The 23,275-nt window shown below is 47.3% G+C and overlaps 1 protein-coding gene across 1 annotated transcript; it reads right to left on the reverse strand.

The window, feature by feature from the left end:
* Positions 1-855: 855 nt before the first annotated feature.
* Positions 856-23,235, reverse strand: LOC139584136 (ras-related protein Rab-11A). The gene is made up of 5 exons (XM_071415657.1): positions 22,895-23,235; positions 19,488-19,683; positions 10,802-10,995; positions 9,880-9,960; positions 856-5,601 (listed from the first exon to the last, which is right to left on the reverse strand). Exons 1-5 carry the CDS (start codon positions 22,932-22,934, stop codon positions 5,465-5,467), a joined length of 648 nt encoding a protein of 215 aa, XP_071271758.1. The 5' UTR covers positions 22,935-23,235; the 3' UTR covers positions 856-5,464.
* Positions 23,236-23,275: the final 40 nt, after the last annotated feature.

The following is a 23,275-nucleotide window of genomic DNA, read 5'->3' on the forward strand; positions in this document are numbered from 1 at the left end:
CACCATTAGCATTACTACCACTGATCCCTAGCCTATCATCATCATCATTAGCATTACTACCACTGATCCCTAGCCTATCATCATTAGCATTAGCATTACTACCACTGATCCCTGGCCTATCATCATCATCATTACTACCACTGATCCCTGGCCTATCATCATCATCATTAGCATTACTACCACTGATCCCTAGCCCATCATCATCATCATCATCATCATTACTACCACTGATCCCTAGCCCATCATCATCATCATCATCATTACTACCACTGATCCCTAGCCCATCATCATCATCATCATCATTACTACCACTGATCCCTAGCCCATCATCATCATCATCATCATTACTACCACTGATCCCTGGCCTATCATCATCATCATTAGCATTACTACCACTGATCCCTAGCCCATCATCATCATCATTACTACCACTGATCCCTAGCCTATCATCATCATCATCATCATCATTACTACCACTGATCCCTGGCCTATCATCATCATCATCATCATTACTACCACTGATCCCTGGCCTATCATCATCATCATTACTACCACTGATCCCTGGCCTATCATCATCATCATTACTACCACTGATCCCTGGCCTATCATCATCATCATTACTACCACTGATCCCTAGCCCATCATCATCATCATCATCATTACTACCACTGATCCCTGGCCTATCATCATCATCATCATTACTACCACTGATCCCTAGCCCATCATCATCATCATCATCATTACTACCACTGATCCCTGGCCTATCATCATCATCATTACTACCACTGATCCCTAGCCTATCATCATCATCACCATTAGCATTACTACCACTGTGCCCTGGCCTATCATCACCAATTCAGCGCAACGACACCCACACTGCTCAAGTCATAGGCACCTTTTTTAGTCTAATGATGTTGGTAGAAGACTGCCTCAGTAGCCATGGTAGCCTATAGACTGCTATGGGTACTCGGTAATTGGCTGGTCTTCAGTAGCTAACTATAGACTGCTATGGGTACTTGGGTACTTGGTTTTCAGCCAAGGTGGTACTGATGTAGGACTAAGGTTTGGTAGGGGAAGGCCCAGATTGGGTCAGTCAACTTTCCCCTCAGGAAATTGGTGCATTTGACAGACATTTCCTGAAACCTAGAGCTATAAATTAAATCCAACATTGTAGTAAACACAGAAGTATTGTGTTTGATGCTAAATAAAATTGAGGTGTTTTTTTCCGAGGTTAAATTGAGGGGTAATGTTTATTCTAAATCAATAGGTGACTTGAGGTGGATAGTCTAGTGAAAATGCAAAACGGGCTTCTTCTTAAATTTGTTTGAGGAGAAAATTCTAAATAATTCAATTAATGGATGCAATGTAGTAGTCTAGTTTACTGTAGGATAGATGTAATATGAAACAATTGAGCTAGGCCTATAGGAGCTGGTTCCAGATCTCTATCCCTGACCTCATCCACCAGCGCCCTGACCTCATCCACCAGCGCCCTGACCTCATCCACCAGCGCCCTGACCTCATCCACCAGCGCCCTGACCTCATCCACCAGCGCCCTGACCTCATCCACCAGCGCCCTGACCTCATCCACCAGCGCCCTGACCGCATCCACCAGCGCCCTGACCTCATCCACCAGCGCCCTGACCTCATCCACCAGCGCCCTGACCTCATCCACCAGCGCCCTGACCGCATCCACCAGCGCCCTGACCGCATCCACCAGCGCCCTGACCTCATCCACCAGGTATTTGAAGAGGACAGATACACAAATGATTCATTAACATAGGCCTGCTAATCTTTAACAGTTTAACATAACTTTCAGTGCAGGATGGTATTAGCAGAACAGCTCTCTGCCATGTCTGTTTCCATCCACAGTGAGTAGCACTGAACTACCGCAACACAACACATGTTGCTGGTCAATGTGCTCGTGCCTACTACCATTACAGAGATAAAAAAAATGTGCGGGCAAGAAATTTGTTCTCGCTTAGTTGACTAAACGCTGTAGCTAACTACCTTAGTCGTAATGACGCCTTAGCTAAGGAGCTAACTGCTAAATAGTGCTTATGTGCTTGACTAACACATAGAATTATGGAAAATGTATTTGCCAAACAGTTGGTTCTCCATTTCCCCCTCACACATCAGTGGTATGAACAGAGAGCTGCAGTGAGGAGAACATTACCATGACTACAGGGGGGGGAGGGGGGGGCGGAGAGCTGGAGATGGTTTCTCCTCGGCCAAGTCCTCTGATTGGCTCAGCTCCAACTAAAGACGGTTGAGTCAAAAACCACAATGTGCCAAATAGAAGCCTAGAGTACAATGCATTATTACTAACAAAACTAGTACATCATCTATGAATACATTTCTGTGCAGATTCTTCCAGAGTTTGTCTGGTTATTAAAACATAGCTATATAGTAATATAAAAGACGGCAAAAATAAAAAGCTGGGGATCCTTAAGGAACCAACGAGCTCAGACACAGCTGTAAAGTCCTGACTGGGGATCCTTAAGGAACCAACGAGCTCAGACACAACTGTATAGTCCTGACTGGGGATCCTTAAGGAACCAACGAGCTCAGACACAGCTGTAAAGTCCTGACTGGGGATCCTTAAGGAACCAACGAGCTCAGACACAGCTGTATAGTCCTGACTGGGGTTAAGGAACCAACGAGCTCAGACACAGCTGTATAGTCCTGACTGGGGTTAAGGAACCAACGAGCTCAGACACAGCTGTATAGTCCTGACTGGGGTTAAGGAACCAACGAGCTCACACACAGCTGTATAGTCCTGACTGGGGATCCTTAAGGAACCAACGAGCTCAGACACAGCTGTATAGTCCTGACTGGGGTTAAGGAACCAACGAGCTCAGACACAGCTGTATAGTCCTGACTGGGGTTAAGGAACCAACGAGCTCAGACACAGCTGTATAGTCCTGACGGGGGTTAAGGAACCAACGAGCTCAGACACAGCTGTATAGTCCTGACTGGGGTTAAGGAACCAACGAGCTCAGACACAGCTGTATAGTCCTGACGGGGGTTAAGGAACCAACGAGCTCAGACACAGCTGTATAGTCCTGACTGGGGTTAAGGAACCAACGAGCTCAGACACAGCTGTATAGTCCTGACTGGGGTTAAGGAACCAACGAGCTCAGACACAGCTGTATAGTCCTGACTGGGGTTAAGGAACCAACGAGCTCAGACACAGCTGTATAGTCCTGACTGGGGTTAAGGAACCAACGAGCTCAGACACAGCTGTATAGTCCTGACGGGGGTTAAGGAACCAACGAGCTCACACACAGCTGTATAGTCCTGACTGGGGTTAAGGAACCAACGAGCTCAGACACAGCTGTATAGTCCTGACGGGGGTTAAGGAACCAACGAGCTCAGACACAGCTGTATAGTCCTGACGGGGGTTAAGGAACCAACGAGCTCAGACACAGCTGTATAGTCCTGACTGGGGTTAAGGAACCAACGAGCTCAGACACAGCTGTATAGTCCTGACGGGGGTTAAGGAACCAACGAGCTCAGACACAGCTGTATAGTCCTGACTGGGGTTAAGGAACCAACGAGCTCAGACACAGCTGTATAGTCCTGACTGGGGTTAAGGAACCAACGAGCTCAGACACAGCTGTATAGTCCTGACGGGGGTTAAGGAACCAACGAGCTCAGACACAGCTGTATAGTCCTGACGGGGGTTAAGGAACCAACGAGCTCAGACACAGCTGTATAGTCCTGACTGGGGTTAAGGAACCAACGAGCTCAGACACAGCTGTATAGTCCTGACTGGGGTTAAGGAACCAACGAGCTCAGACACAGCTGTATAGTCCTGACTGGGGTTAAGGAACCAACGAGCTCAGACACAGCTGTATAGTCCTGACTGGGGTTAAGGAACCAACGAGCTCAGACACAGCTGTATAGTCCTGACGGGGGTTAAGGAACCAACGAGCTCAGACACAGCTGTATAGTCCTGACTGGGGTTAAGGAACCAACGAGCTCAGACACAGCTGTATAGTCCTGACTGGGGTTAAGGAACCAACGAGCTCAGACACAGCTGTATAGTCCTGACGGGGGTTAAGGAACCAACGAGCTCAGACACAGCTGTATAGTCCTGACGGGGGTTAAGGAACCAACGAGCTCACACACATGCTGCACCCTAATTATCCACCCTTTTCTCAAAGTGTTCACTTGCACACTTCCCATCATGGATTTAACAATGGTGTAAAGAAACTCCCTTCAGCCACTGATTACAATCCAATGCCTTTAAATCCATGACATGGAGTGTGCCACACTTTGGTAGGAAGGGTGGAGAATCTGGACACAGCCTCAACATGGGAGCATAGAGTCTAGAGCCTGGCGACGCAGCTGTGTCTCAGTCTAGATCCTGGCCACGCAGCTGTGTCTCAGACTAGAGCCTGGCCACGCAGCTGTGTCTCAGTCTAGAGCCTGGCCACCCAGCTGTGTCTCAGTCTAGAGCCTGGCCACCCAGCTGTGTCTCAGACTAGAGCCTGGCCACGCAGCTGTGTCTCAGTCTAGAGCCTGGCCACGCAGCTGTGTCTCAGTCTAGAGCCTGGCCACGCAGCTGTGTCTCAGACTAGAGCCTGGCCACGCAGCTGTGTCTCAGTCTAGAGCCTGGCCACGCAGCTGTGTCTCAGACTAGAGCCTGGCCACGCAGCTGTGTCTCAGTCTAGATCCTGGCCACGCAGCTGTGTCTCAGTCTAGATCCTGGCCACGCAGCTGTGTCTCAGTCTAGAGCCTGGCCACCCAGCTGTGTCTCAGTCTAGAGCCTGGCCACGCAGCTGTGTCTCAGTCTAGAGCCTGGCCACCCAGCTGTGTCTCAGTCTAGAGCCTGGCCACGCAGCTGTGTCTCAGTCTAGAGCCTGGCCACGCAGCTGTGTCTCAGACTAGAGCCTGGCCACGCAGCTGTGTCTCAGTCTAGAGCCTGGCCACGCAGCTGTGTCTCAGACTAGAGCCTGGCCACGCAGCTGTGTCTCAGTCTAGAGCCTGGCCACGCAGCTGTGTCTCAGTCTAGAGCCTGGCCACGCAGCTGTGTCTCAGTCTAGAGCCTGGCCACCCAGCTGTGTCTCAGTCTAGAGCCTGGCCACGCAGCTGTGTCTCAGTCTAGAGCCTGGCCACGCAGCTGTGTCTCAGTCTAGAGCCTGGCCACGCAGCTGTGTCTCAGACTAGAGCCTGGCCACGCAGCTGTGTCTCAGTCTAGAGCCTGGCCACGCAGCTGTGTCTCAGACTAGAGCCTGGCCACCCAGCTGTGTCTCAGTCTAGAGCCTGGCCACGCAGCTGTGTCTCAGTCTAGAGCCTGGCCACGCAGCTGTGTCTCAGTCTAGAGCCTGGCCACGCAGCTGTGTCTCAGTCTAGAGCCTGGCCACCCAGCTGTGTCTCAGACAAACAGGACCAAAGCAGTCTTTTAGAAGGGGGTTTGGGGTCGGGGGTCAGGGGGTAGCAGGTAGTACTGGTGATGCTGTTAGATGCTCTGACAACATTGCATCTTTGGTTTATTCTCCGTCGGCTGCACCTGGATGTTGACCACGTTGTTGCTAGGCGACATGTCGTTGTCTCGTCGGTCCGACATCTGTTTCTGAGACACGATGCGATAGATTTCTGCAGGGGGGGGGGGGGGGGGGGAATAGGGAGGGGAGGTGGGGACGAGTGAGCGAGGGGGGGGGAGACAGGGCATTAACATCACTCACACAGAAAGAGAACACTAGACCTCTGTCTCAATTCCTCCCGTCCCATCTCCACACCGCTTTCCCACAACCCACTGGAGGAGATCAATCCCCTCTGCCTTTTGAGGAGATGGGGATATATAGTCGAGGACAAGCCTAGTACCTAAAGTTGTTCACAGCTAGTGTTAAGTACCCTCTGTGTAGGTGAGTGTTAGGCTTTATCAATAAGGACCAAGGAGGTGTGGTATATGGCCAATATACCACGGCTAAGGGCTGTTCTTAGTCACGACACATCAGAGTATATTGGCCATATATCACAAACCCCTGAGGTGCCTTATTGCTATTTTAAACTGGAGCAGTAAAATGACATGTTCTGTCATACCTGTGGTATACGGTCTGATATACCACGGCTGTCAGCCAATCAGAATTCAGGGCTGGAACCACCCAGTTTCTAATGGTCTTTAAGTAGCATGTTGCTGCAGGACTTTACTCACAGCTTAAACAGGAAGCTATCTAACACAATCACCACATAGCACTCCCTTTAAAACGTTGGTTTGACTACATTGTGTGCGTGTTAGTGCAGAACAGGGCAGAGCAGGACAGGGTAGGACAGGGCCAGAGGAAGGAGCTGGTAGACAGCAGGACAGGGTCAGAGGAAGGAGCTGGTAGACAGCAGGACAGGGTCAGAGGAAGGAGCTGGTAGACAGCAGGACAGGGTCAGAGGAAGGAGCTGGTAGACAGCAGGACAGGGGCAGAGGAAGGAGCTGGTAGACAGCAGGACAGGGTCAGAGGAAGGAGCTGGTAGACAGCAGGACAGGGGCAGAGGAAGGAGCTGGTAGACAGCAGGACAGGGTCAGAGGAAGGAGCTGGTAGACAGCAGGACAGGGCCAGAGGAAGGAGCTGGTAGACAGCAGGACAGGGTCAGAGGAAGGAGCTGGTAGACAGCAGGACAGGGGCAGAGGAAGGAGCTGGTAGACAGCAGGACAGGGTCAGAGGAAGGAGCTGGTAGACAGCAGGACAGGGGCAGAGGAAGGAGCTGGTAGACAGCAGGACAGGGTCAGAGGAAGGAGCTGGTAGACAGCAGGACAGGGCCAGAGGAAGGAGCTGGTAGACAGCAGGACAGGGCCAGAGGAAGGAGCTGGTAGACAGCAGGACAGGGTCAGAGGAAGGAACTGGTAGACAGCAGGACAGGACAGGGTCAGAGGAAGGAACTGGTAGACAGCAGGACAGGACAGGGTCAGAGGAAGGAGCTGGTAGACAGCAGGACAGGGCCAGAGGAAGGAGCTGGTAGACAGCAGGACAGGGCCAGAGGAAGGAGCTGGTAGACAGCAGGACAGGGTCAGAGGAAGGAACTGGTAGACAGCAGGACAGGGTCAGAGGAAGGAGCTGGTAGACAGCAGGACAGGACAGGGTCAGAGGAAGGAGCTGGTACACAGCAGGACAGGGTCAGAGGAAGGAGCTGGTAGACAGCAGGACAGGGTCAGAGGAAGGAGCTGGTAGACAGCAGGACAGGGCCAGAGTAGGGGCTGGTAGACAGCAGGACAGGGCCAGAGGAAGGAGCTGGTAGACAGCAGGACAGGGTCAGAGGAAGGAGCTGGTAGACAGCAGGACAGGGTCAGAGGAAGGAGCTGGTAGACAGCAGGACAGGGCCAGAGGAAGGAGCTGGTAGACAGCAGGACAGGGCCAGAGGAAGGAGCTGGTAGACAGCAGGACAGGGCCAGAGGAAGGAGCTGGTAGACAGCAGGACAGGGCCAGAGGAAGGAGCTGGTAGACAGCAGGACAGGACAGGGTCAGAGGAAGGAACTGGTAGACAGCAGGACAGGACAGGGTCAGAGGAAGGAGCTGGTAGACAGCAGGACAGGGTCAGAGGAAGGAGCTGGTAGACAGCAGGACAGGGTCAGAGGAAGGAGCTGGTAGACAGCAGGACAGGGTCAGAGGAAGGAGCTGGTAGACAGCAGGACAGGGTCAGAGGAAGGAGCTGGTAGACAGCAGGACAGGGGCAGAGGAAGGAGCTGGTAGACAGCAGGACAGGGTCAGAGGAAGGAGCTGGTAGACAGCAGGACAGGGCCAGAGGAAGGAGCTGGTAGACAGCAGGACAGGGCCAGAGGAAGGAGCTGGTAGACAGCAGGACAGGGTCAGAGGAAGGAACTGGTAGACAGCAGGACAGGGTCAGAGGAAGGAGCTGGTAGACAGCAGGACAGGGTCAGAGGAAGGAGCTGGTAGACAGCAGGACAGGACAGGGTCAGAGGAAGGAGCTGGTACACAGCAGGACAGGGTCAGAGGAAGGAGCTGGTAGACAGCAGGACAGGGCCAGAGTAGGGGCTGGTAGACAGCAGGACAGGGCCAGAGGAAGGAGCTGGTAGACAGCAGGACAGGGTCAGAGGAAGGAGCTGGTAGACAGCAGGACAGGGTCAGAGGAAGGAGCTGGTAGACAGCAGGACAGGGCCAGAGGAAGGAGCTGGTAGACAGCAGGACAGGGTCAGAGGAAGGAGCTGGTAGACAGCAGGACAGGGTCAGGGGAAGGAACTGGTAGACAGCAGGACAGGGTCAGAGGAAGGAGCTGGTAGACAGCAGGACAGGGCCAGAGGAAGGAGCTGGTAGACAGCAGGACAGGGTCAGAGGAAGGAGCTGGTAGACAGCGGGACAGGGTCAGAGGAAGGAGCTGGTAGACAGCAGGACAGGGCCAGAGTAGGGGCTGGTAGACAGCAGGACAGGGCCAGAGGAAGGAGCTGGTAGACAGCAGGACAGGGTCAGAGGAAGGAGCTGGTAGACAGCAGGACAGGGTCAGAGGAAGGAGCTGGTAGACAGCAGGACAGGGCCAGAGGAAGGAGCTGGTAGACAGCAGGACAGGGTCAGAGGAAGGAGCTGGTAGACAGCAGGACAGGGCCAGAGGAAGGAGCTGGTAGACAGCAGGACAGGGCCAGAGGAAGGAGCTGGTAGACAGCAGGACAGGGCCAGAGGAAGGAGCTGGTAGACAGCAGGACAGGGCCAGAGGAAGGAGCTGGTAGACAGCAGGACAGGGTCAGAGGAAGGAGCTGGTAGACAGCAGGACAGGGTCAGGGGAAGGAACTGGTAGACAGCAGGACAGGGTCAGAGGAAGGAGCTGGTAGACAGCAGGACAGGGCCAGAGGAAGGAGCTGGTAGACAGCAGGACAGGGTCAGAGGAAGGAGCTGGTAGACAGCAGGACAGGGTCAGAGGAAGGAGCTGGTAGACAGCAGGACAGGGTCAGAGGAAGGAACTGGTAGACAGCAGGACAGGGTCAGAGGAAGGAGCTGGTAGACAGCAGGACAGGGTCAGAGGAAGGAGCTGGTAGACAGCAGGACAGGGCCAGAGTAGGGGCTGGTAGACAGCAGGACAGGGCCAGAGGAAGGAGCTGGTAGACAGCAGGACAGGGTCAGAGGAAGGAGCTGGTAGACAGCAGGACAGGGCCAGAGGAAGGAGCTGGTAGACAGCAGGACAGGACAGGGCCAGAGGAAGGAGCTGGTAGACAGCAGGACATGACAGGGTCAGAGGAAGGAGCTGGTAGACAGCAGGACAGGGTCAGAGGAAGGAGCTGGTAGACAGCAGGACAGGGTCAGAGGAAGGAGCTGGTAGACAGCAGGACAGGGTCAGAGGAAGGAGCTGGTAGACAGCAGGACAGGGTCAGAGTAGGGGCTGGTAGACAGCAGGACAGGGCCAGAGGAAGGAGCTGGTAGACAGCAGGACAGGACAGGGTCGGAGGGGCTGGTACACAGCAGGACAGAGCATCAGGGTCATATTCATTAGGGCACACAATGGAAAACAAGCATTTGTTATTGGTCAAGTTCAGGTAGCCTAGTCCCTTCCTGTTTGTCAGTTGTCTTCTTCAGTTTGGTGCATAATGACTACACCCAGCATTATAAACAGATCTGGGACCAGGCTAGAGCAGAATTAGGACACAGCTGCAAAGCATTATGGTGGTCATATCCTGTTAGAAGAACTGGACTTGACGAGAATCCACACATTAGTCCTCATCAAGGCTAGTCATGTCTCAGTTGTGATTAGGTCTTCAGGCAGATCTGGCTCTCGGCCCAGTGGATTTGATCACTCCAACACACACACACACACACACACACACACGTCTATATCATGACACCGTATCAAACGTTCCAGTCTATAATACATACAAATCAGTCTGAGTTCTCTTCAGATACAGATCAATGCTGTAGAGAGCATAGAGAGACAGCCACTCACCAGTCAGAATGGTCTGGAAGGATGTCTCCACGTTAGTAGAATCCAGGGCTGAAGTCTCCAGGAAAGACAAACCGTTCTTCTCTGAGGAACAGAGGGAAACGGTAAACCATGTCAATCACCACTGTGTTAAGGTCTCTACCATTATGTAAATCTCTATGACAGTACAGAGACGTCTTCCTATTTGAATAAGTAAAACCCTGAAAACTAACAGCCACTCATGGGTAAGAAAAATAATGAAATGGTTCACCCCACTACTCCTAGACCTCTTCCTGTGTGAGTTGGTACGGCACTGTCCTGCGTCGTCGGTGGGAACAGCCCTGAGCTGGCGTAGAGCACTCGTATCGCCTGCCCCATGCCACACACTGACCTGCGTCCTCGGTGGGAACAGCCCTGAGCGGGCGTAGAGCACTCGTATCGCCTGCCCCATGCCACACACTGACCTGCGTCGTCGGTGGGAACAGCCCTGAGCTGGCGTAGAGCACTCGTATCGCCTGCCCCATGCCACACACTGACCTGCGTCGTCGGTGGGAACAGCCCTGAGCGGGCGCAGAGCACTCGTATCGCCTGCCCCATGCCACACACTGACCTGCGTCGCCGGTGGGAACAGCCCTGAGCGGGCGCAGAGCACTCGTATCGCCTGCCCCATGCCACACACTGACCTGCGTCGCCGGTGGGAACAGCCCTGAGCGGGCGTAGAGCACTCATATCGCCTGCCCCATGCCACACACTGTATATAGACTTGTTCTACTGTATTATTGACTGTACGTTTGTTTATTCCATGTGTAACTCTGTGTTGTTGTTTGTGTCGCACTGCTTTGCTTCATCTTGGCCAGGTCACAGTTGTAGATGAGAACTTGTTCTCAACTGACCCACCTGGTTAAATAAAGGTGACATAAAATGAACGTAAAAAACACACACTGACCTGCGAATGTCCGTGCCTCGTCGGTGGGCACAGCCCGGAGGTGACGCAGGTCACTCTTGTTGCCGACCAGCATGATGACGATGTTGCTGTCAGCATGGTCTCTCAGCTCCTTCAGCCAACGCTCCACGTTTTCATAGGTCAGGTGCTTGGCGATGTCATAGACCAACAAGGCCCCTACTGCACCACGGTAATACCTGTGGACCAGGTGACAAACAGAGACGGCCTTTATAGTGGTGTTAGAAACTTAAAAGTAAACCTTGTAACAGGCTTTGAAATTGCCTAAATACATTGGTCCATGCAATGGACTGACTCCCCATCTAAATACATTGGTCCATGCTTTGGACTGACTCCCCATCTAAATACATTAGGTCTGTGTTGAACTGACTCCCCATCTAAATGCATTAGGTCTATGTATTGAACTGACTCCCCATCTAAATGCATTAGGTCTATGTGTTGAACTGACTCCCCATCTAAATGCATTAGGTCTATGTGTTGAACTGACTCCCCATCTAAATGCATTAGGTCTATGTGTTGAACTGACTCCCCATCTAAATGCATTAGGTGTATGTGTTGAACTGACTCCCCATCTAAATGCATTAGGTCTATGTGTTGAACTGACTCCCCATCTAAATGCATTAGGTCTGTGTTGAACTGACTCCCCATCTAAATGCATTAGGTCTGTGTTGAACTGACTCCCCATCTAAATGCATTAGGTCTATGTGTTGAACTGACTCCCCATCTAAATGCATTAGGTCTATGTGTTGAACTGACTCCCCATCTAAATGCATTAGGTCTATGTGTTGAACTGACTCCCCATCTAAATGCATTAGGTCTATGTGTTGAACTGACTCCCCATCTAAATGCATTAGGTCTATGTGTTGAACTGACTCCCCATCTAAATGCATTAGGTCTGTGTTGAACTGACTCCCCATCGAAATGCATTAGGTCTGTGTTGAACTGACTCCCCATCTAAATGCATTAGGTCTGTGTTGAACTGACTCCCCATCTAAATGCATTAGGTCTATGTGTTGAACTGACTCCCCATCTAAATGCATTAGGTCTATGTGTTGAACTGACTCCCCATCTAAATGCATTAGGTCTATGTGTTGAACTGACTCCCCATCTAAATGCATTAGGTCTATGTGTTGAACTGACTCCCCATCTAAATGCATTAGGTCTATGTGTTGAACTGACTCCCCATCTAAATAGATTAGGTCTATGTGTTGAACTGACTCCCCATCTAAATGCATTAGGTCTATGTATTGAACTGACTCCCCATCTAAATGCATTAGGTCTATGTGTTGAACTGACTCCCCATCTAAATGCATTAGGTCTGTGTTGAACTGACTCCCCATCTAAATGCATTAGGTCTGTGTTGAACTGACTCCCCATCTAAATGCATTAGGTCTATGTGTTGAACTGACTCCCCATCTAAATGCATTAGGTCTATGTGTTGAACTGACTCCCCATCTAAATGCATTAGGTCTATGTGTTGAACTGACTCCCCATCTAAATGCATTAGGTCTATGTGTTGAACTGACTCCCCATCTAAATGCATTAGGTCTATGTGTTGAACTGACTCCCCATCTAAATGCATTGGGTCTATGTGTTGAACTGACTCCCCATCTAAATGCATTAGGTCTGTGTTGAACTGACTCCCCATCTAAATGCATTAGGTGTATGTGTTGAACTGACTCCCCATCTAAATGCATTAGGTGTATGTGTTGAACTGACTCCCCATCTAAATGCATTAGGTCTATGTGTTGAACTGACTCCCCATCTAAATGCATTAGGTCTATGTGTTGAACTGACTCCCCATCTAAATGCATTAGGTCTATGTGTTGAACTGACTCCCCATCTAAATGCATTAGGTCTATGTGTTGAACTGACTCCCCATCTAAATGCATTAGGTCTATGTGTTGAACTGACTCCCCATCTGTGTTGGACTGACTCCCCATCTAAATGCATTAGGTCTATGTGTTGAACTGACTCCCCATCTAAATGCATTAGGTCTATGTGTTGAACTGACTCCCCATCTAAATGCATTAGGTCTATGTGTTGAACTGACTCCCCATCTAAATGCATTAGGTCTGTGTTGAACTGACTCCCCATCTAAATGCATTAGGTCTATGTTTTGAACTGACTCCCCATCTAAATGCATTAGGTCTATGTTTTGAACTGACTCCCCATCTAAATGCATTAGGTCTATGTGTTGGACTGACTCCCCATCTAAATGCATTAGGTCTATGTGTTGAACTGACTCCCCATCTAAATGCATTAGGTCTGTGTTGAACTGACTCCCCATCTAAATGCATTAGGTCTGTGTTGAACTGACTCCCCATCTAAATGCATTAGGTCTGTGTTGAACTGACTCCCCATCTATATGCATTAGGTCTATGTGTTGAACTGACTCCCCATCTAAATGCATTAGGTCTGTGTTGAACTGACTCCCCATCTAAATGCATTAGGTCTGTGTTGAACTGACTCCCCATCTAAATGCATTATGTCTATGTGTTGAACTGACTCCCCATCTAAATGCATTAGGTCTATGTGTTGAACTGACTCCCCATCTAAATGCATTAGGTCTATGTGTTGAACTGACTCCCCATCTAAATGCATTAGGTCTATGTGTTGAACTGACTCCCCATCTAAATGCATTAGGTCTATGTGTTGAACTGACTCCCCATCTAAATGCATTAGGTCTATGTGTTGAACTGACTCCCCATCTAAATGCATTAGGTCTATGTGTTGAACTGACTCCCCATCTAAATGCATTAGGTCTATGTGTTGAACTGACTCCCCATCTAAATGCATTAGGTCTATGTGTTGAACTGACTCCCCATCTAAATGCATTGGGTCTATGTGTTGAACTGACTCCCCATCTAAATGCATTAGGTCTGTGTTGAACTGACTCCCCATCTAAATGCATTAGGTCTGTGTTGAACTGACTCCCCATCTAAATGCATTGGGTCTATGTGTTGAACTGACTCCCCATCTAAATGCATTAGGTCTATGTGTTGAACTGACTCCCCATCTAAATGCATTAGGTCTATGTGTTGAACTGACTCCCCATCTAAATGCATTAGGTCTATGTATTGAACTGACTCCCCATCTAAATGCATTAGGTCTATGTGTTGAACTGACTCCCCATCTAAATGCATTAGGTCTATGTGTTGAACTGACTCCCCATCTAAATGCATTAGGTCTATGTGTTGAACTGACTCCCCATCTAAATGCATTAGGTCTATGTATTGAACTGACTCCCCATCTAAATGCATTAGGTCTATGTGTTGAACTGACTCCCCATCTAAATGCATTAGGTCTATGTGTTGAACTGACTCCCCATCTAAATGCATTAGGTCTATGTGTTGAACTGACTCCCCATCTAAATGCATTAGGTCTATGTGTTGAACTGACTCCCCATCTAAATGCATTAGGTCTATGTGTTGAACTGACTCCCCATCTAAATGCATTAGGTCTATGTATTGAACTGACTCCCCATCTAAATACATTAGCTCTATGTGTTGAACTGACTCCCCATCTAAATGCATTAGGTCTATGTGTTGAACTGACTCCACATCTAAATGCATTAGGTCTATGTGTTGAACTGACTCCCCATCTAAATGCATTAGGTCTGTGTTGAACTGACTCCCCATCTAAATGCATTAGGTCTGTGTTGAACTGACTCCCCATCTAAATGCATTAGGTCTGTGTTGAACTGACTCCCCATCTAAATGCATTAGGTCTATGTGTTGAACTGACTCCCCATCTAAATGCATTAGGTCTGTGTTGAACTGACTCCCCATCTAAATGCATTAGGTCTATGTGTTGAACTGACTCCCCATCTAAATGCATTAGGTCTATGTGTTGAACTGACTCCCCATCTAAATGCATTAGGTCTATGTGTTGAACTGACTCCCCATCTAAATGCATTAGGTCTATGTGTTGAACTGACTCCCCATCTAAATGCATTAGGTCTATGTGTTGAACTGACTCCCCATCTAAATGCATTAGGTCTATGTGTTGAACTGACTCCCCATCTAAATGCATTAGGTCTATGTGTTGAACTGACTCCCCATCTAAATGCATTAGGTCTATGTGTTGAACTGACTCCCCATCTAAATGCATTAGGTCTATGTGTTGAACTGACTCCCCATCTAAATGCATTAGGTCTATGTGTTGAACTGACTCCCCATCTAAATGCATTGGGTCTATGTGTTGAACTGACTCCCCATCTAAATGCATTAGGTCTGTGTTGAACTGACTCCCCATCTAAATGCATTAGGTCTGTGTTGAACTGACTCCCCATCTAAATGCATTAGGTCTGTGTTGAACTGACTTCCCATCTAAATGCATTGGGTCTATGTGTTGAACTGACTCCCCATCTAAATGCATTAGGTCTATGTATTGAACTGACTCCCCATCTAAATGCATTAGGTCTATGTGTTGAACTGACTCCCCATCTAAATGCATTAGGTCTATGCGTTGAACTGACTCCCCATCTAAATGCATTAGGTCTATGCTTTGGACTGACTCCCCATCTAAATGCATTAGGTCTATGCTTTGGACTGACTCCCCATCTAAATGCACTAGGTCTATGTGTTGAACTGACTCCCCATCTAAATGCATTAGGTCTATGTGTTGGACTGACTCCCCATCTAAATGCATTAGGTCTATGTGTTGAACTGACTCCCCATCTAAATGCATTAGGTCTATGTGTTGAACTGACTCCCCATCTAAATGCATTAGGTCTATGTGTTGAACTGACTCCCCATCTAAATGCATTAGGTCTATGTGTTGAACTGACTCCCCATCTAAATGCATTAGGTCTATGTGTTGAACTGACTCCCCATCTAAATGCATTAGGTCTGTGTTGAACTGACTCCCCATCTAAATGCATTAGGTCTGTGTTGAACTGACTCCCCATCTAAATGCATTAGGTCTATGTTTTGAACTGACTCCCCATCTAAATGCATTAGGTCTATGTTTTGAACTGACTCCCCATCTAAATGCATTAGGTCTATGTGTTGGACTGACTCCCCATCTAAATGCATTAGGTCTATGTGTTGGACTGACTCCCCATCTAAATGCATTAGGTCTATGTGTTGGACTGACTCCCCATCTAAATGCATTAGGTCTATGTGTTGAACTGACTCCCCATCTAAATGCATTAGGTCTGTGTTGAACTGACTCCCCATCTAAATGCATTAGGTCTGTGTTGAACTGACTCCCCATCTAAATGCATTAGGTCTATGTTTTGAACTGACTCCCCATCTAAATGCATTAGGTCTATGTTTTGAACTGACTCCCCATCTAAATGCATTAGGTCTATGTGTTGGACTGACTCCCCATCTAAATGCATTAGGTCTATGTGTTGAACTGACTCCCCATCTAAATGCATTAGGTCTATGTGTTGAACTGACTCCCCATCTAAATGCATTAGGTCTATGTATTGGACTGACTCCCCATCTAAATGCATTAGGTCTATGTTTTGAACTGACTCCCCATCTAAATGCATTAGGTCTATGTGTTGAACTGACTCCCCATCTAAATGCATTAGGTCTATGTGTTGGACTGACTCCCCATCTAAATGCATTAGGTCTATGTGTTGGACTGACTCCCCATCTAAATGCATTAGGTCTATGTGTTGAACTGACTCCCCATCTAAATGCATTAGGTCTATGTGTTGGACTGACTCCCCATCTAAATGCATTAGGTCTATGTGTTGAACTGACTCCCCATCTAAATGCATTAGGTCTGTGTGTTGAACTGACTCCCCATCTAAATGCATTAGGTCTATGTGTTGGACTGACTCCCCATCTAAATGCATTAGGTGTATGTGTTGAACTGACTCCCCATCTAAATGCATTAGGTCTATGTGTTGAACTGACTCCCCATCTAAATGCATTAGGTCTATGTGTTGGACTGACTCCCCATCTAAATGCATTAGGTCTATGTTTTGAACTGACTCCCCATCTAAATGCATTAGGTCTATGTGTTGGACTGACTCCCCATCTAAATGCATTAGGTCTATGTTTTGAACTGACTCCCCATCTAAATGCATTAGGTCTATGTTTTGAACTGACTCCCCATCTAAATGCATTAGGTCTATGTGTTGGACTGACTCCCCATCTAAATGCATTAGGTCTATGTGTTGAACTGACTCCCCATCTAAATGCATTAGGTCTATGTGTTGAACTGACTCCCCATCTAAATGCATTAGGTCTATGTATTGGACTGACTCCCCATCTAAATGCATTAGGTCTATGTTTTGAACTGACTCCCCATCTAAATGCATTAGGTCTATGTTTTGAACTGACTCCCCATCTAAATGCATTAGGTCTATGTGTTGGACTGACTCCCCATCTAAATGCATTAGGTCTATGTGTTGAACTGACTCCCCATCTAAATGCATTAGGTCTATGTGTTGAACTGACTCCCCATCTAAATGCATTAGGTCTATGTATTGGACTGACTCCCCATCTAAATGCATTAGGTCTATGTTTTGAACTGACTCCCCATCTAAATGCATTAGGTCTATGTTATGAACTGACTCCCCATCTAAATGCATTAGGTCTATGTGTTGGACTGACTCCCCATCTAAATGCATTAGGTCTATGTGTTGAACTGACTCCCCATCTAAATGCATTAGGTCTATGTGTTGAACTGACTCCCCATCTAAATGCATTAGGTCTATGTGTTGAACTGACTCCCCATCTAAATGCATTAGGTCTGTGTGTTGAACTGACTCCCCATCTAAATGCATTAGGTCTGTGTGTTGAACTGACTCCCCATCTAAATGCATTAGGTCTATGTGTTGGACTGACTCCCCATCTAAATGCATTAGGTGTATGTGTTGAACTGACTCCCCATGTAAATGCATTAGGTCTATGTGTTGAACTGACTCCCCATCTAAATGCATTAGGTCTATGTGTTGGACTGACTCCCCATCTAAATGCATTAGGTCTATGTTTTGAACTGACTCCCCATCTAAATGCATTAGGTCTATGTGTTGGACTGACTCCCCATCTAAATGCATTAGGTCTATGTTTTGAACTGACTCCCCATCTAAATGCATTAGGTCTATGTTTTGAACTGACTCCCCATCTAAATGCATTAGGTCTATGTGTTGGACTGACTCCCCATCTAAATGCATTAGGTCTATGTGTTGAACTGACTCCCCATCTAAATGCATTAGGTCTATGTGTTGAACTGACTCCCCATCTAAATGCATTAGGTCTATGTATTGGACTGACTCCCCATCTAAATGCATTAGGTCTATGTTTTGAACTGACTCCCCATCTAAATGCATTTGGTCTATGTTTTGAACTGACTCCCCATCTAAATGCATTAGGTCTATGTGTTGGACTGACTCCCCATCTAAATGCATTAGGTCTATGTGTTGGACTGACTCCCCATCTAAATGCATTAGGTGTATGTGTTGAACTGACTCCCCATCTAAATGCATTAGGTCTATGTTTTGAACTGACTCCCCATCTAAATGCATTAGGTCTGTGTTGAACTGACTCCCCATCTAAATGCATTAGGTCTATGTATTGGACTGACTCCCCATCTAAATGCATTAGGTCTATGTGTTGAACTGACTCCCCATCTAAATGCATTAGGTGTATGTGTTGAACTGACTCCCCATCTAAATGCATTAGGTCTATGTGTTGAACTGACTCCCCATCTAAATGCATTAGGTCTGTGTGTTGAACTGACTCCCCATCTAAATGCATTAGGTCTATGTGTTGGACTGACTCCCCATCTAAATGCATTAGGTCTATGTGTTGGACTGACTCCCCATCTAAATGCATTAGGTCTATGTGTTGAACTGACTCCCCATCTAAATGCATTAGGTCTATGTATTGGACTGACTCCCCATCTAAATGCATTAGGTCTATGTTTTGAACTGACTCCCCATCTAAATGCATTAGGTCTATGTTTTGAACTGACTCCCCATCTAAATGCATTAGGTCTATGTGTTGGACTGACTCCCCATCTAAATGCATTAGGTCTATGTGTTGAACTGACTCCCCATCTAAATGCATTAGGTCTATGTGTTGAACTGACTCCCCATCTAAATGCATTAGGTCTATGTGTTGAACTGACTCCCCATCTAAATGCATTAGGTCTATGTATTGAACTGACTCCCCATCTAAATGCATTAGGTCTATGTGTTGAACTGACTCCCCATCTAAATGCATTAGGTCTATGTGTTGAACTGACTCCCCATCTAAATGCATTAGGTCTATGTATTGAACTGACTCCCCATCTAAATGCATTAGGTCTATGTGTTGAACTGACTCCCCATCTAAATGCATTAGGTCTATGTGTTGAACTGACTCCCCATCTAAATGCATTAGGTCTATGTATTGAACTGACTCCCCATCTAAATGCATTAGGTCTATGTGTTGAACTGACTCCCCATCTAAATGCATTAGGTCTATGTGTTGAACTGACTCCCCAACTAAATGCATTAGGTCTATGCATGATACTTTCGTATGATAAATACATTTAATAAGCAACATTTCAGAAGGCAGTATTTCCATCAAAAAGAGGGTGTTTCAAAGTGTTTTCAAAATGGTCGCAATCCCGAGTGCTCATGCTGAGGTGATGGCTCGTAATCGCTCCTGTCCAGTCGTGTCAGAAATGTTTCCTAAACAGTGTGTGTGTTTGTACTCACGCTGATGTAATAGCGCGGTATCTCTCCTGGCCAGCTGTGTCCCAGATCTGAGCCTTCACGGTCTTCCCATCCACCTGAATACTGCGGGTGGCAAATTCCACCCCGATGGTGCTCTTACTCTCCAGGTTAAACTCATTCCGGGTGAAACGAGACAACAGGTTACTCTTCCCCACACCAGAGTCTCCTATCAACACCACTGGGCCAGAGAGAGAGAGAGAGACAGGTTAGAGAGTCTCCTATCAACACCACTGGGCCAGAGAGACAGAGACAGGTTAGAGTCTCCTATCAACACCACTGGGCCAGAGAGAAAGAGACAGGTTAGAGAGTCTCTTATCAACACCACTGGGCCAGAGAGAAAGAGACAGGTTAGAGAGTCTCCTATCAACACCACTGGGCCAGAGAGACAGAGACAGGTTAGAGTCTCCTATCATCACCGCTGGGCCAGAGAGAGACAGGTTAGAGAGTCTCTTATCAACACCACTGGGCCAGAGAGAAAGAGACAGGTTAGAGAGTCTCCTATCAACACCACTGGGCCAGAGAGAGATAGGTTAGAGAGTCTCCTATCAACACCACTGGGCCAGAGAGAAAGAGACAGGTTAGAGAGTCTCCTATCAACACCACTGGGCCAGAGAGAGATAGGTTAGAGAGTCTCCTATCATCACCGCTGGGCCAGAGAGAGACAGGTTAGAGAGTCTCTTATCAACACCACTGGGCCAGAGAGAAAGAGACAGGTTAGAGAGTCTCCTATCAACACCACTGGGCCAGAGAGAAAGAGACAGGTTAGAGAGTCTCCTATCAACACCACTGGGCCAGAGAGAAAGAGACAGGTTAGAGAGTCTCTTATCAACACCACTGGGCCAGAGAGAAAGAGACAGGTTAGAGAGTCTCCTATCAACACCACTGGGCCAGAGAGAAAGAGACAGGTTAGAGAGTCTCCTATCATCACCGCTGGGCCAGAGAGAGACAGGTTAGAGAGTCTCTTATCAACACCACTGGGCCAGAGAGAAAGAGACAGGTTAGAGAGTCTCCTATCAACACCACTGGGCCAGAGAGAAAGAGACAGGTTAGAGAGTCTCCTATCAACACCACTGGGCCAGAGAGAAAGAGACAGGTTAGAGAGTCTCCTATCAACACCACTGGGCCAGAGAGAAAGAGACAGGTTAGAGAGTCTCCTATCAACACCACTGGGCCAGAGAGAAAGAGACAGGTTAGAGAGTCTCCTATCAACACCACTGGGCCAGAGAGAAAGAGACAGGTTAGAGAGTCTCCTATCAACACCACTGGGCCAGAGAGAAAGAGACAGGTTAGAGAGTCTCCTATCAACACCACTGGGCCAGAGAGAAAGAGACAGGTTAGAGAGTCTCCTATCAACACCACTGGGCCAGAGAGAAAGAGACAGGTTAGAGAGTCTCCTATCAACACCACTGGGCCAGAGAGAGAGAGACAGGTCAGAGTCAATTCAAAACAACTTCATGCAGCTCCTGATTCCCCTCACATTGAAGAAGGCAGTCAAATTTACAACATCCTGTAGATATTACATATCCTATAGATATTACAGTAGGAATATACACACCCTATAGATATTACAGAAGAATATACACACCCTATAGATATTACAGAAGAATATACACACCCTATAGATATTACAGTAGGAATATACACACCCTATAGATATTACAGTAGGAATATACACACCCTATAGATATTACAGTAGGAATATACACACCCTGTAGATATACAATAGGAATATACACACCCTGTAGATATTACAGTAGGAATATACACACCCTGTAGATATTACAGTAGGAATATACACACCCTGTAGATATTACAGTAGGAATATACACACCCTGTAGATATTACAGTAGGAATATACACACCCTGTAGATATTACAGTAGGAATATACACACCCTGTAGATATTACAGTAGGAATATACACACCCTGTAGATATTACAGTAGGAATATACACATCCTGTAGATATTACAGTAGGAATATACACATCCTGTAGATATTACAGTAGGAATATACAGGTCTATCTGAATGTGAAATGTGCTTTGACCGGATTACCATCACATGCTAACAGCTAACAAGCAGGAGCCCATTCATTATGATGTAGAATAGGAAGCTGTTGATGGGTGCGGGGGTTGAGACAAAATATCTCAGAAAGAAGCGTATTACCAATCAATGGGTCTGTTGTAGACCCACTTCCTCTGCCACAGGGCGGCGCACAATTGGCCCAGCGTCGCCCGGTTTAAGGGAGGGTTTGGCCGGGGTAGGCCGTGATTGTAAATACGAATGAGTTGTTAAATGACTTGCCTAGTTAAATTAAGGTTAAATACGAGGTAATACAAATCATATGGGGGGTGCTTATATTACAAGTGTGTAATGAAAATGTTTTCTTCTTCATATCTCAACTCCCGAGACACCAGTGTACAGCAGGATGTACAGCATCCTGGAGAAACAGATGTTTCACCTTGTCAGCGCTGCTATTCCATTACTGTCCCAAAGCTTTAACCTCAAGGCTTCCTGCTACCCTGAGCAGAGAGCAAGTGGGTCTGAGCCTCGTTTGGAACGGCTTTAATAATACCATCGTTTAGTTATTTTGTCCAAAAAAAAAACTGTTTATAATGATCAACCGTCCTGCCCACCGGCACAGCATATTGAAATGGAATTATATTTCATTTCTGGCCTTCCACTGACAGATTTTGTGCAACCCAATACAATTGAAAGCAACGCTAGTGTATTTAAATACACCCGCGTTGCTAAAAGCACCTCGGAATAACCCATCCTCATCAGATGGCATGATGATGAGCATTTTGCTGAAACCACTACGTTTGACGAACAGGATATGGCACATAGCTAGACATTATTTGTAATAATCTCTAAGAAATGTGTTTAAATGAATGACATCACATAACGTTAGCTAGCTATAACGTTCTTTATGTAGCTGGAGCAACTACCCGTGGTTTCAGTAGGTGGCTAACTAAGTTAACGTTAGCTATGTGGTCATTTTGACAAAGTAGCTGGTTAACTAACTGGCTGGTACTGGTGTTAACCGAACTAACGTTAGTTGTATATTTCCTGACGGTAACGTTGCCGCACCGGTCCATCAGAGACCTGCGCTATCTAGCCAACAAGCTAAAGACAAATGATCAACTGCTGTTAGTTAGCATTCTTGAGAATATCAAGACAAAACAATAGCTATATTTATATCCAAACGACCTCCTTTAAATTCGCAGGATATCAGGCTAAAGTTAGCAGGCTTCAAATGCGTAGCGTTAGCTGGCAGCTAACTAGCTTAGCTTGTAGTGCCAAAGAGGCGACCACTCCTAGCTAGCCCGGGAGTAGAATAAAACCATGATGACATCACTTTTTATGGACAGGTACATTTAGCATACATTTACCTTTAAACAAGTAATCATACTCGTCGTCTCTATTCCCCATTCTGAATCAAAATTAAGGCGAGGTTCGACGTCTTTGAATCCAAGTGGCACCTTTCCTTTCTTCCCCGGTCCTATCGGTTATTATACCTTAGTGGTTTTATCCTGCCCGTCACCGCAATGCACTGCAGTTCGAGCCTTGTCATTTAACCTTAGCAGCAGGAAATCCAGCTAGCTAGTTCAGCATCCAACCGCTATATATAATGCCCACTTCCGGATCAACCATCTGCATTCATAATACTTCTCATATTATTTATTTAATGTATCTACATGACATTTATTTACCGGATTAAATCATACATTGTGTTAACAGCCAGTAATGAAGAAGAATGGGCGAAGGAATCA

This window comes from Salvelinus alpinus, chromosome 9 (assembly GCF_045679555.1).
Source record: "Salvelinus alpinus chromosome 9, SLU_Salpinus.1, whole genome shotgun sequence".
NCBI classification, from domain to species: Eukaryota; Metazoa; Chordata; class Actinopteri; order Salmoniformes; family Salmonidae; genus Salvelinus; species Salvelinus alpinus.

What these genes read in the sequence shown, in the direction of transcription:
- LOC139584136 (XM_071415657.1), bottom strand. Translation starts at nt 22,934, where the DNA reads ATGGGGAATAGAGACGACGAGTATGATTACTTGTTTAAAG. An exon ending in CGAGGCACGGACATTCGCAG is followed by an intron (nt 9,961 to 10,801) that starts GTCAGTGTGTGT and finishes TCTGTTCCTCAG; the next exon opens with AGAAGAACGGTTTGTCTTTC. An exon ending in CTTCCAGACCATTCTGACTG is followed by an intron (nt 5,602 to 9,879) that starts GTGAGTGGCTGT and finishes CCCCCCCTGCAG; the next exon opens with AAATCTATCGCATCGTGTCT.